Source organism: Microcaecilia unicolor, chromosome 7 (genome assembly GCF_901765095.1).
Source record: "Microcaecilia unicolor chromosome 7, aMicUni1.1, whole genome shotgun sequence".
In the NCBI taxonomy this organism is placed as follows: Eukaryota; Metazoa; Chordata; class Amphibia; order Gymnophiona; family Siphonopidae; genus Microcaecilia; species Microcaecilia unicolor.
In genome coordinates, this window is record NC_044037.1 from 50,857,311 (window position 1) to 50,871,208 (window position 13,898).

The window sequence follows — 13,898 nt, forward strand, 5'->3', positions numbered from 1 at the left end:
TGCCTAAACTGTACTCCTGAGCATACATTCTGTATACAACTGCTTGCTCTGCACATACTTTTAAGAACATAAGGGGGGCTTTTTCTAAGGCATGCTGGCATTTTTAGCGTGTGCTAAATGCTAGAGATGAAAATGAGGGGGATAATCGAACCCATCTCCATGGCCGCCCATCTCCGAGGATGAGGGGCGCGAAGGGGCGGGACAGACCGTATTATCGAAAAAGGTAGGCGGCCATCTTTTCTTTTGATAATATGGTTGGTGCCGTCGTCGTCGTCGATGATACGCTGAAACCTTCTGCTCAGTGTGCTGCTGCGGCTAGGAAAGCGAATAGAATGTTGGGTGTTATTAGGAAGGGTATGGAGTCCAGGTGTGCGGATGTTATAATGCCGTTGTATCGCTCCATGGTGCGACCGCACCTGGAGTATTGTGTTCAGTACTGGTCTCCGTATCTCAAAAAAGATATAGTAGAATTGGAAAAGGTACAGCGAAGGGCGATGAAAATGATAGTGGGGATGGGACGACTTTCCTATGAAGAGAGGCTGAGAAGGCTAGGGCTTTTCAGCTTGGAGAAGAGACGGCTGAGGGGAGATATGATAGAAGTGTATAAAATAATGAGTGGAATGGATCGGGTGGAAGTGAAGCGACTGTTCACGCTATCCAAAAATACTAGGACTAGAGGGCATGAGTTGAAGCTACAGTGTGGTAAATTTAAAACGAATCGGAGAAAATTTTTCTTCACCCAACGTGTAATTAGACTCTGGAATTCGTTGCCGGAGAACGTGGTACGGGCGGTTAGCTTGACGGAGTTTAAAAAGGGGTTAGATAGATTCCTAAAGGACAAGTCCATAGACCGCTATTAAATGGACTTGGAAAAATTCCGCATTTTTAGGTATAACTTGTCTGGAATGTTTTTACGTTTGGGGAGCGTGCCAGGTGCCCTTGACCTGGATTGGCCACTGTCGGTGACAGGATGCTGGGCTAGATGGACCTTTGGTCTTTCCCAGTATGGCACTACTTATGTACTTATGTACTTATGTGCTGGCCAAATGCCTAGGATTTGGGCGGATTTGAGATGGTCTGCATCGGTTTTCAGCGATAATGGAAACTGAAGCCGGCCATCTCAAAAATGACCAAATCCAAGCCCTTTGGTTGTGGGAGGGGCCAGGATTCATAGTGCACTGGTTCCCCTCAAATGCCAGGACACCAACCGGGCACCCTAGGGGGCACTTTTAAAAATTAAAAAAACATTAAAATACCTCCCAGGTGCATAGCTCCCTTACCTTGGGTGCTGAGCCCCCCAAATCCCCCCAAAACCCACTCCCCACAACTCTACACCATTACCATAGCAGTTATGGGTGAAAGGGGGCACCTAGATGTGGGTGCAGTGGGTTTTGGGGGGGTTTGGAGGGCTCCCATTTACCAGCACAAGTTGAACAGGTAGGGGGGGGGATAGGCCTGGGTCCACCTGCCTGAAGTGCACTGCACCCACTAAAAACTGCTCCAGGGACCTGCATACTGCTGTCATGGAGCTGGGTATGACATTTCAGGCTGGCATAGAGGCTGGCAAAAAATGTTTTTAAAGTTCGTTTTTTTGGTGGGAGGGGGTTAGTGACTACTGGGGGAGTCAGGGGAGGTCATCCCCGATTCCCTCCGGTGGTCATCTGGGCAGTTTGGCCACTTTTGGGGGACTTGGACCTAAAAAAAAAGGGTCCAAAAAAAGTGGACCAAATTCTCGCTAGGGCCGCCCTTCTTTTTTCAATTATCAGCTGAGGGCACCCATCTCTTAAGCATGCCCCGGCACACCCCTGTCCTGTCTTCGCTACCCTTCCGACATGCCCCTGGGAACTTTGTTTGTCCCCGCGACAGACTGCAGTTGGGGGCACCCAAAATTGGCTTTTGATTATACCGATTTGGGCGCCCGCGAGAGAAGGGCGGCCATCTCCCGATTTGGGTCGGAACATGGCCGCCCTTCTCTTTCGAAAATAAGCTGGAAGGTATTCCTATGGGCGTCTTCAGCGTTTAGCATGTGCCTATTTTGTAGTGCACACTAAAAACGCCAGCGCGCCTTAGTAAAAGACCCCCTAAGCGTTGCCATAGTGAGACAGACCGAAGGTCCATCAAGCCCACTATCCTATTTCCAACAGTAGTTAATCCTTATTTTAAACAAATATATTTATGTGTGTAAGTCAGCAACGTACACATGAAAATGATTTTATAGGCTACATTAGAAATAATGCACATTAACTCATGCTTAACATGCATCAATGCTTGAACATCGGTGCATTAGCCCCAAAGAGTGCAAATAGAATAAATGAAATGCAAATTTTCAAGTGGTTCATATTACAGAATATCATCCTACTACAGGGGTCCTGTTACTAAACTGTATTATGTGCTAATATGGCCTAATACAGGATGCACTAAAGCGTTCTGCTTTAGTCTTTCCATTTGTGTGCGCTAAGTACATTTTATTTTTAGTTTTTTTATTTTTTGGAGGAGGCATTTTAGGGATGGAGAATGGACATGGATGCACTAATTAACCAGTGTGTTGATACTACCACTTGGCTAACTAGTTAGCGTGTTGATAACACGGGATCTCTTAGTGCCTCCTATGATAATTTTTTTAATGGCTGTGGGCTAATGCACATGGCCACAATTGAAACAAATAGAAAAAAGTCCTTTTTGTCATCTGCACTAGAAATGGACTTAACTCATGGGAAAGGCATGTGTAAGCATGTGCTAAGCCCATTTCTTGGTATAGCTTAGTAAAAAGGCCCCACTGTGTTGCTCAACCCAGTCCTCAGGTCGTCCACAATAAATATGAGGAAATCAATTTGCATATAATGGAAGAAGTATATGCAAATCAATCTTACCCATATTTATTGTTGATATCTTGAAATATCAAGATATCTCCTATCAAACTGAGCTCTCTTTTTCATCAAGCACTGCCATTTCCTCCCCTCACCCTCCCCACTGACAGTTTGAACTTCGTGGGTGTGGCTTGGATCTCTTTCAGGGAGAGAAAACTAACAACTTATAGCAGCAGCTTCAGAGAGCATTTTCCATCTCACAGATAGGCTGCAGAGAATACCTTCTCCTGCTTTAGACTTAGCCTGGCCTCAGAATGACATCCTATAGTATATCTCCTATCAAACTGAGCTCTCTTTTTCATCAAGCACTGCCATTTCCTCCCCTCACCCTCCCCACTGACAGTTTGAACTTCGTGGGTGTGGCTTGGATCTCTTTCAGGGAGAGAAAACTAACAACTTATAGCAGCAGCTTCAGAGAGCATTTTCCATCTCACAGATAGGCTGCAGAGAATACCTTCTCCTGCTTTAGACTTAGCCTGGCCTCAGAATGACATCCTATAGTATATCTCCTATCAAACTGAGCTCTCTTTTTCATCAAGCACTGCCATTTCCTCCCCTCACCCTCCCCACTGACAGTTTGAACTTCGTGGGTGTGGCTTGGATCTCTTTCAGGGAGAGAAAACTAACAACTTATAGCAGCAGCTTCAGAGAGCATTTTCCATCTCACAGATAGGCTGCAGAGAATACCTTCTCCTGCTTTAGACTTAGCCTGGCCTCAGAATGACATCCTATAGTATATCTCCTATCAAACTGAGCTCTCTTTTTCATCAAGCACTGCCATTTCCTCCCCTCACCCTCCCCACTGACAGTTTGAACTTCGTGGGTGTGGCTTGGATCTCTTTCAGGGAGAGAAAACTAACAACTTATAGCAGCAGCTTCAGAGAGCATTTTCCATCTCACAGATAGGCTGCAGAGAATACCTTCTCCTGCTTCCACCCACCCTACCCCTCTACCCACCCACCCCTAGAGTGACATGTCTTATATAACCTCCCTATCAACCCACTCATTACTTTACCTCACCCATTTCTATTCTTCTATCACCTTCTCCCACTACTCCAACCAGAGTTACACCTAATCACACTGACCACCCTTCAACATCTTCTGTCCTTCTGTGACTGTTCTCTTGTGCTTGACTGCTTAAATATTTTAAATTTAAATGCTTTACTTTTTGTCTATTAGATTGTAAGCTCTTTGAGCAGGGACTGTCTTTCTTCTGTGTTTGTACAGCGCTGCGTACACTTTGTAGCGCTCTAGAAATGTTAAATAGTAGTAGTAGTAAATACAGACTGGCTGAGCTTGGCTTAAGACTGGGCTGAGAACCCTGCCCTAAAACAATACATTTTTGGTCAATATTCAGCAGGTCCCCGCTAAATATCAGTTGGAATCTACATCAGGGTATCTGGTCAGATTTCCCACCTCTCTCCGATTCCAATCCTCTCCCTTCCCTCATTCCAATCCATCCCCAAGAGTATTGTTCCTCTTGATATGGAGCTCCCCCACCCCTGTAGGATCCTCAAGCCTACTTTTAAAATCCCTGTTGGTCTAGGGTACAAAGGACAAGAGTGATCTCTACTCACTCCTGCCCATCACGGCTCCAAATTCAAAATGGCTGCCAGGACCTCTGGCAAAAGTCTCACTGTACTTGGTAGTACTGGCTTTTACTTATATTCATGAAGCCTTTCAAACACTTCCAGCCTGATGTAATCATGCAGTCTTGCCTTAAAGTCAATGAGACACAGTTGAGTTGACCTCCCTTCTCCAGTATTGAAGCGGTGCTAGACCATGTCAGCAAACTTTGCCTGTAACTTGTGTTTCAAGATCCAGTACTGATATCAGCACAAGTCCACAGAGCACTTCAATACTCTGCCTGCAGACATCCTCAGTAGTGTTGTGCAAAAGATTGTCATTACAGCCTTGATCCTCCTTTGTGAGTCCCTTCCATAAAGCATTATGTCATTCTCTTCCTGGGTGGAATGTACATTCCTGATTCACTGCCCCAGTGGAAGAGATTGTGTAAAATGAGCACTAACAAAGAAATCTGAAAAGTTCTTATACTGAATGATGACAGGTAAAATTGTTCTTTTCAGACTAAGAAGATGCTACCTGATATCATTTATAATGTAGAACAGAAGAATTGTCAAACATTTCACTGGCTACTTATCCACCAGTCATGGATGTTGAAAAATAATTGTACGTTCATGTCCTAACTTCTGAAATGAAATGCAATTTAAATTATTCTCTGTTCTTATTTTAATGAAATAATCACCAGCAAAAAGAATAAAATATTCTTTTAAATTAAAATAAACACCCTGCTCTATATCATTGTATCAAGAAGGTAAATGTGGAGGGGCATAATTGACTGAAAACGTCTATCTCCATGGGCGTTTATCTCCGAGAACGGGTCCGTGAAGGGGCAGACCGAACCGTATTTTCGAAAAAAATAGACATCCATGTTTTATTCAACAATTTGTGAGCTGGGCATTTTTGTTTTTCAGTGATAATGGAAAATGAAAGCACCCAGCTCAAAAACGAATAAATCCAAGGCATTTGTTCGTGGGAGGGGCCAGGAGTCGTAGTACACTGGTCCCCCTCACATGCCAGGACACCAACCGGGCACCCTAGGGGGCACTTTTACAAAAACAAAACAAAAGGTAAAAGAGCTCCCAGGTGCATAGCACCCTTCCCTTCTGTGTTGAGCCCCCCAAATCCCCCTCAAAACCCACTGCCCACAAGTCTACACCATTACTATAGCCCTAAGGGGTGAAGGGGGGCACCTACATGTGGGTACAGTGGGTTTGGGGGGGGGGGTTGGACGACTAAGCATTAAGCAGCACAATTGTAACAGGTAGGGGGGGATGGGCCTGGGTCCACCTGCCTGAAGTCCACTGCACCCCCTAACAACTGCTCCAGGGACCTGCATACTGCTGCCAGGGAGGTGGGTATGACATTTGAGGGTGAAAATAAAAAGTTGTGAAACATCATTTTTTGTGGTGGGAGGGGGTTAGTGACCACTGGGGAAGTCAGGGGAGGTCATCTCCGATTCCCTCTGGGGGGTAATCTGGTCATTTAGGGCACTTTTGGGGGCATTATTCGTGAAAAAACAGGGTCCAGGAAAAGTGCCCTAAATTCTAGCTACAAACGCATACTTTTTTTCCATTATCGGCGAAAGGCGCCCATCTCTGTTCGGGTGATAACCACGCCCCAGTCCCGCCTTCACCACGCCTCCGACATGCCCCCATCAACTTTGTACGCTTCCGCGATGGAGTGCAGTTGAAAACGTCCAAGTTCGGCTTTCGATTATATCGCGTTATTTGTTTTTGGGAGATAAACACCTATCTCCCGATTTAGGTTGCAATATAGGCGTTTTTGTCTTTCGATTATAAGCGGGATAGTAAACATAGTAAATGACGGCAGAAAAAGACCTGCATGGTCCATCCAGTCTGCACAAGAAGATAAATTCATATGTGCTATTTTTTTATTTTACTGTCCTCTTCAGTGCACAGACCGTATAAGTCTGGCCAGCCCTATCCCCGCCTCCCAACCACCAGCTCTGGCACAGACCGTATAAGTCTGCCCAGCACTATCAAGAAGGTAGAAATGTTTAGCACTTCTGAATATTAAAAAACATTCTCCATTTTATTTCCCTCAGCTCATCACATGGTGCTGTTTATAGGGTTCTCCTGTAAATAGTCATGGAGATAACCAGAGGCTGATGTTTTCAGTACAGTCTATATTGCCTATAATTTATTTTAGACCCTTCATGAATACAATTGCATACTTGTTAATCCTTGGTTTGGGTGAATGTGATCAACAAAAATATTCTAGCCATTTCAAGAACAGATAACACTAAATATTGATGCAGTAAGCTATGCTATCCTTCAGTGCATCAGTTTGCTTCTGATTGTCTTGAGCTATCTCCAGATGCAGTATGAAATGTTAGTGCAAGAAAACCAGTGCTAAAGGCTCTACACTGAGAGGTACCACAGTAGGTATGCAAAATGCATACAACTCACCCAATGACAAAGTGCAATGCAAGAAATGGCACTAGATTCTAAGGGGTCGATGGTCAAAGCAATTTAACTGACTAAAAAATGGCTCCAGGCTAGTTAAAATGCTTGTTTGGGACTTAACTGGTTAGTATCGCTGAAAATGTCCAGTTAGCACCCAACTTGAAATTGGCAACTTTAAAGGTGTTCTGGGGCTGAGTCAGCACTTGGCTGATTAACTGCCATTATTCAACTGACTGAATAAAAGTCAGACCTATCTTTATATGTTCACCATAGCTGGTTAAGTGCTAAATATCACACCTAACCAGCTATGGTTTTGCCAGCTCTATAAACCCAGAAATTCAATACTGGAGCCTGAATATGAATTTCCGGGTATAATTCCAACTTTAAATGTGTGTTTGTGTAGGGGGGAAGAGGAACAGGGGGTCCAGTAAAACACTGGAGGTCAGTGGTGTTCCATAGTCGGCTGCCACCCTGGGCGGATCGAAGCTGCGCATCACCTCCCCCCCAGCGCATCACCTCCAACCCCCCCCCCCCCGGGTGCATTACCCTTACTTCCTGGGGGTGCTAGGAACAGCCGCGTGGCTGTCGGCTCCGCTGATTCCCTGCCCCGGAACAGGAAATAACATCAAAGGGAGCAAGAAACCTGCAGAGTCGATAGCTGTGCGGCAGCTCCCTGTACCCCACTGCAGCGTGCACCCGGGGCGGACTGACCCCACCTCCCCGCCCTCGGTACACAAGTGCTGGAGGTTCCCTGGTCGAGGGCCTCCTGTGCTGGGTAACTGTGCTAGGTAGTCTCAGGAGAAAGGTTGGGGTGTCAAAGGAGGGAGGGAATCTGACATATCCAGGGAGGTAACTGAAGCCCACTGGGCCATCAGATAATTTTTATGAGTGGGCGTTGGAGATGGGGGTTGGGGATGCTCTGGGTGGGGCTTCATACCATATAAGGGAAAGGAATCTCCCAGTGGTCTGCTTTAAAACCCTGCTAGTTGCCTCACCTTTTTTTTCTACGGCGATAAGCAGTGATAGCAGTGGCAGCGGGCAGTGATTCAGACAGCCTTCTTGCACCAACTTGAGCCCTCTCTCTCTCTGATGCTTCCCACCTATGGGGAAGCTGGAAATTATGTCAAAGATAAGGATTGGCGCAAGCAGGCTGTCTAAATTGCTGCTCACTGCCGCTGCTATAGATGAAAACTTCAGATGCCAGGTTGCTGGCTGAGGATGGGATCACAGCACACCTGGGGAAAAACCATGTGCTGCAGCACACCAGTCGAAAAACACTGGCTTAATAACTGCTTCCCCCCTGCGTTCTTCTTCCCCACTGTGTCAACATACGCATGCATACCCCCAACCAGATCTGAAGGAGGAGGAGGACAGTGTTACTTAATATTTGGAGATTAAGAGGTGATTGCACAGTGCCTCACTGAATTTGATAAAGGGGAAACACTTGTGAGCTTCACCACTGCTGTAATGAAGAGGAAGAATATGGGATTTGCATAAATTCTGCAGACCCCAATAACAAAAATACCTGGCAATCTTCTTAACCTATATATGCACGAGCAACTTTAGTTGGGGATTAACAGCAAGGAAATGGAAGGAAAGGATAGCATGTCTTACCTATGGATATAGTCCAAACTGCAGCAATCTTCATAACAGCCTTGGTGTGAGAATTGAAGCGACTATGCTCTATGGGATTGCGTATTGCTACATAGCGATCAAGGGAGATTGCACAGAGATGCATGATTGATGCAGTAGAAAAGAGCACATCCAGGGAGATCCATATGGGGCATAATTTGTCAGGTAAAGGCCAGGCATAATCTGAAACACACACACACACAAAAAAAGAGGTATTAAAAGAGAAAAGAACAATTCAGGAAGTCAAGCATGACAAGGACAATTTGTAACTATCAATCATATACTGAACTAAATGTTTCTAGACTTGAAGTTCACAAAGCAGAAAGAAGCCTTTCAAATATAAATATAGATCTATAAGAACACAAGAATAGCCATACTGGGTCAGACCAATGGTCCATCTAGCCCAGTATCCTGTTTTCAATAGTGGCCAGTGCAGGTCACAAGTAAATGGCAGAAACCCAAATGGTAGCAACATTCCATGCTACCAATCCCAGGGCAAGCAGTGACTTCTCAATGTCTGTCTCAATATCAGACTATGGACTTTTCCTCCAGAAACTTGTCCACTAACCGCTTTTACTACATCTTCCGGCAATGAGTTCCAGAGCTTAACTATTTGTTGAGTGAAAAAATATTTCCTCCTAATTGTTTTAAAAGTATATCCACATAACTTCATTGAGTGTCCCCTAGTCTTTGTACTTTTTCAAAAAGTAAAAAATTGATCTACTCGCTCTACACCACTCAGGATTTTGTAGACTTCAATCATATCTCCCCTCAGCCACCTCTTTTCCAAGCTGAAGAGCCCTAACCTCTTTAGCCTTTGCTCATATGAGAGGAGTTCCATCCCTTTTATCATTTTGATTGCTCTTCTTTGAACCTTTTCTAATTCTGCTACATCTTTTGTTAATTATGGCGACAAGAACTGAACGCAATAACAAGGTGAGGTCACAACATGAAGCGATACAGAGGCATTATAGTACACTCAGTCTTACTTACCATCCCTTTCCTAATAATTCCTAGCATCCTGTTTGCTTATTTGGCCACCACCGCACACTGGGCAAAAGATTTCAGCATATTATCTATAACACCTAGATCTTTTTCTTGGGTTCTGACCCTCAAGTAACTATGATTTGGATTGTTCTTCCCAATGTGAATCACTTTGCATTTGTCCACATTAAATTTCATCTGCAATTTGGATGCCCAGTCTTCCAGTTTCCAAAGGTCTTCCTGCAATTTCTCATTGCCTGCATGTGTTTTAACAACCTTGAATAGTTTTATGTCATCTGCAAATGTAATCGCCTCACTTGTTCCAATTTCCATGTTAAATAGCACTGGTTCCAGTACAGGTCCCTGCAGTGCTCCACTATTCACCCTCCTCCATTGAAAGAAATGGCCATTTAACCCTACCCTCTGTTTTCTGTCCAATAACCAATAAATCCACAACAGAACTTGCCTCCTATCCCACGACTTTTAACGAGTTCCAGGGGTGAACTGGGAAATTACATTCCGGCTAGCCTGACATCAGTGCCAGGTAAAATAGTAGAAACCAGTGGCATACCTAGGGTAGTTGACACCCGGGGCCGGTCATTTTTTAACACCCCCCTCCAAAATCTAGTACTAGGCATGCCGAGAAAACAAACACTCAGGACCTATAGAGCAATTCTAGCATACCATAAGCAGTAATTTCTACAAGTCACACAAGGAAAAGGAAAGCATCTTAAACACTACAGTGAGCACTAGAACATCAATTCACCTACTGTAAAACGAAACCAGGCAGAATAACACAGATCGTCCATCTTGCACAGTCAATGCCAACCGAAAGCCATGTCTTTTTCACAAACACAGATACACCCTAATCCACTATAGAATAAGCAATAATAAACTTTCTATTTAGACAAAAATTAAACTGAACCCCCAAGATGCCAGACTCTGCATACAATGCAACACCACAGAAACAGAAAATGTTCCCTAGTACTGTGCAAAACATAAACACAGCAGATGTAAATTTGAAAAAACTAACAAGTACCAATCACCACTTTACAAATTAACAAATAGAAATAAAACAAATATAGAAAATAAAATAATACCATTTTATTGGACTAATACATTTAGCTTTCAGAGGCCAAAACATCCTTCCTCAGGTCAACACAGTATAGTGCTGCTACAGTATCTTATCCTGACCTGAGAAAGGGGGTTTTGTTCTCCAAACGTTAGCCAAAATGTATTAAAATTAGTCCAATAAAAAGTTTACCTTGTTTACATGTTCTATTATAAACATTAACACAGCTACAATACTACTTTATCCTAAAGCAAAAAAAATAAAAATATATATTTTATTTACAGTTTGTTGTTTCTGGTTTCTGCTTTTCTCATCTTCTTTTCACTGTCTTCCTTCTATCCAGCATCTGTCTTTCTTCTCTCTCTGTCATCCAGTGTCTGCCCTCTCTGCTGTCCCCTCCATCCAATGTGTGCCCTCTCTCCCTGCCTCTTCCATCTACATCTGCCCTCTATCTCTGCCCCTTCCATCCACCATCTGCCCCTGTCTGCCCTCTCTCTCTCCCCCTTACATTCACTGTCTGCCATTTCTATCACTTCCATCCACTGTCTGCCCTTTCTCTCTGTCCGCTCAATCCATCATTTGCCCTCCCTCTCCCATCCATCTAGGGTCTGCCCTCCCTCTAACTCCCCCTTCCATCCAGGATCTGTCCCCTCTCTGCCCCTTTTTTCAGCCCCCAGTTCCAGCCCCACTATCCCACCAGTCCCCAGTTTCAGCCCCAGTCCCTTTCTCCCACCAGTCCCGAGCTTTAGCCCCCAGCCACTTCTCCCTGTCTCCTTTTTAGTCCCCAGTTTCAACCCCAGCCCTTTTCTGTCACCAGTCCTGAGCTTCAGCCCCAGCCACTTCTCCGTCTCCTTTCCAGCCCCCAGTCCCCACAATTTCAGCCCCTGCCGCCTTTCAGCCCCCAGTCCCAGTACTAGCCCCCTTATCCCACCTACCCTCCTTCAGCCCCCAGTTTCAGCCCCCTTCATCCACATGCCTTGCCCCCCTTTTCAGCCCGACCCATTCTCCCACCTGACCCAGGCATGCCCCATTTTCCGTCATGACCCCTTCTCAAAACCCGTTCCAGCCCCCTTCTCCCATTTGAGAGCCCCATCCTCCCATCTGAGAACCCCCACCCCACCCCATCTCCCATCTGAGAACCCCTCCTCTCCCCAGTCCCCTTCTCCCATCTGGAAACCCCCTCCCCACTCCAGTCCCCTTCTCCCATCTGAAAATCCCCTCCCCATCTAAGAACCCTCACAACACCCCTCTCCCATCTGAGAACCCCCTCCCTACCCCAGTCCCCTTCTCCCATCTGAAAACCCCCTCCCCATCTAAGAACCCCCACAATACCCCTCTCCCATCTGAGGACCCCCCCACCCCGACCCGACTCTCCTGCTCCCACCCTACCTTAAAAAAAAATTTTTTGAAGCGTCGTTGCAGGCAGCGCCTCGTGTCTGCCCTGCTGGTAAAAGAAGTAAATCTCTTCGCTTCGAAGTTTGTCATCGTCGGGCCTCACTATGTCTCACCCTCGCGGAAATAGGAAGTTACCTCAGAGGAGGGCGGAACATAGTGAGGCCCGACGACGACGAACTTCGAAGCGAAGAGATTTACTTCTTTTACCAGCAGGGCAGACACGAGGCGCTGCCTGCAACGATGCTTCAAAAAATTTTTTTTAAGGTAGGGTGGGAGCCGCGGGAGTAGGGGCGTATCTGTAATGGGGCCAACGGGTGCCTGGCCCCCTCTACCACCGCCAACCCCCCCATGCTGCCAATGGAAGCCTATGGGGGGGGGCGAAAAACGGCCCCCGCACTTTGGGCTCTGGCCCCCCCTACCAGGGAAAGTCAGATACGCCCCTGCGCGGGAGCGAAGCGGATCACCCCCCCCACCCACTGACACCCGGGGCGGACCGCCCCCACCGCCCCCCCCTTGGTACGCCACTGGTAGAAACTACTATAAAGAATAAAATTATGGAACACATAGATAAGCATGTTTTAATGGGACAGCATCAGCTTGGGTTCAGCCATTCAAGTTTAGGTTTTTTTTATACCATCCATTTTCTAATTAGAAATCCTCTGTGTTCATCCCACACCATTTTGAATTCTGTCACTGTTTTTGTCTCTACCACCTCCCTGGAGGGCATTCTATGCTTTGACAACCTCTTGCTCCTTTAGGGCTCCTTTTACTAAAGTGTACTAATTGATTTAGCACATGCTTACGATTAGCATGTACTAAATATTAAGAAGCCCATATTATTCCTATAGAGGAAGAACTGCTGGTAGAACTATTTTCTGTACCGGGAGGTCCTCCATCTCTGAGATTAAACTAGAGTTGGGCTGACATCTGGATGATAAGTCCCTCGATTGACCTGACAATCTGTTATGGTAGTGGCACCTTTGTTGGACAATGCTATGCCATGAGGATTCCCAACTTTGATGGGATTGTTAGCTCCTACGGGAATCCAGTAAAATGTGGTGAGGAGTTCCTGAGCTGGAACAGTGTCACATAAGGGTGGCGCTGGAACTCAGAGCAAATGCTGGTAGACTGGCAGCAGGTACGTGGACCTGGGTCATTATTCTGCAGGAAGTGAGGCTTCAGGAGCCAGATCTGATTGGAGTATTGGTTCATCGGACAGCTCAGCTGCACAGAGTTATATTGCCAGCAGACCCTCCAACATTTGCTCATTTGCCTCAGGATATGGGTCCAGGTTTTCAATGGATGGGGATGAAGGTGAGCTTGGCTGGGGAGCCGGTCTCAGTGGCAAAGCCACATAAGGTAATGGGAGATCTATGGAATTGATGTAATGCTCTGGAGGTCTATGGTGTGTCTTGGATACCTGCACTGTAGGCTGGGAGCCCTTTGTGAGATCACCAGTTAGTTCTTCACAGCTCATTGTGAGATTGTCAGCTGCTTGAAGGGCACATAGATTAGCATTCATCTTGGGCTGCTTCTTGGAGAGATGAGGCATGGTTGCCTAGTTGCACTGCTAGATAGGAGGCACTGAGCCAGGAAATAGCTGGACACTGGAAACTGGGGAAGGCAGCGCACAGCCCAGTCATGTCATGCAAAAGTGAAAGTGAAAGCTGCTAGCTCAAGCCGGCAACACCACATGGAGCAAAAAGGGGTCTCTTCCTTCTTTTCTTCATATGCAGGATGGTAGGACCTCTGCCTCTTCTTCTTCAGTTGAAGGATAATCCAGTCTCACAGGCAAAGATTCTCCAACTGGCTTCACAGTAGCAGGCAGGTAGAGAAGAAAAAGGGAAACGGGCATAAGCAGGGACCCGGGCCAGGATCTGTATGGGAGAGGGCACCGGGGAATTTGCAGAATGCAGCCCACCAAGGGAAGGAGGTCTA

The 13,898-nt window shown here is 46.0% G+C and overlaps 1 protein-coding gene across 1 annotated transcript in view; it reads right to left on the reverse strand.

Moving 5' to 3' along the window:
• HTR2C (5-hydroxytryptamine receptor 2C) overlaps positions 1–13,898 on the reverse strand; it is a 563,983-nt gene that overhangs the window by 21,891 nt on the left and 528,194 nt on the right. Inside the window, exon 5 of the mRNA XM_030210426.1 lies at positions 8,492–8,692. Within this exon, the coding sequence (XP_030066286.1) occupies positions 8,492–8,692 (201 nt within the window). The remainder of the gene's footprint in view (positions 1–8,491; positions 8,693–13,898) is intronic.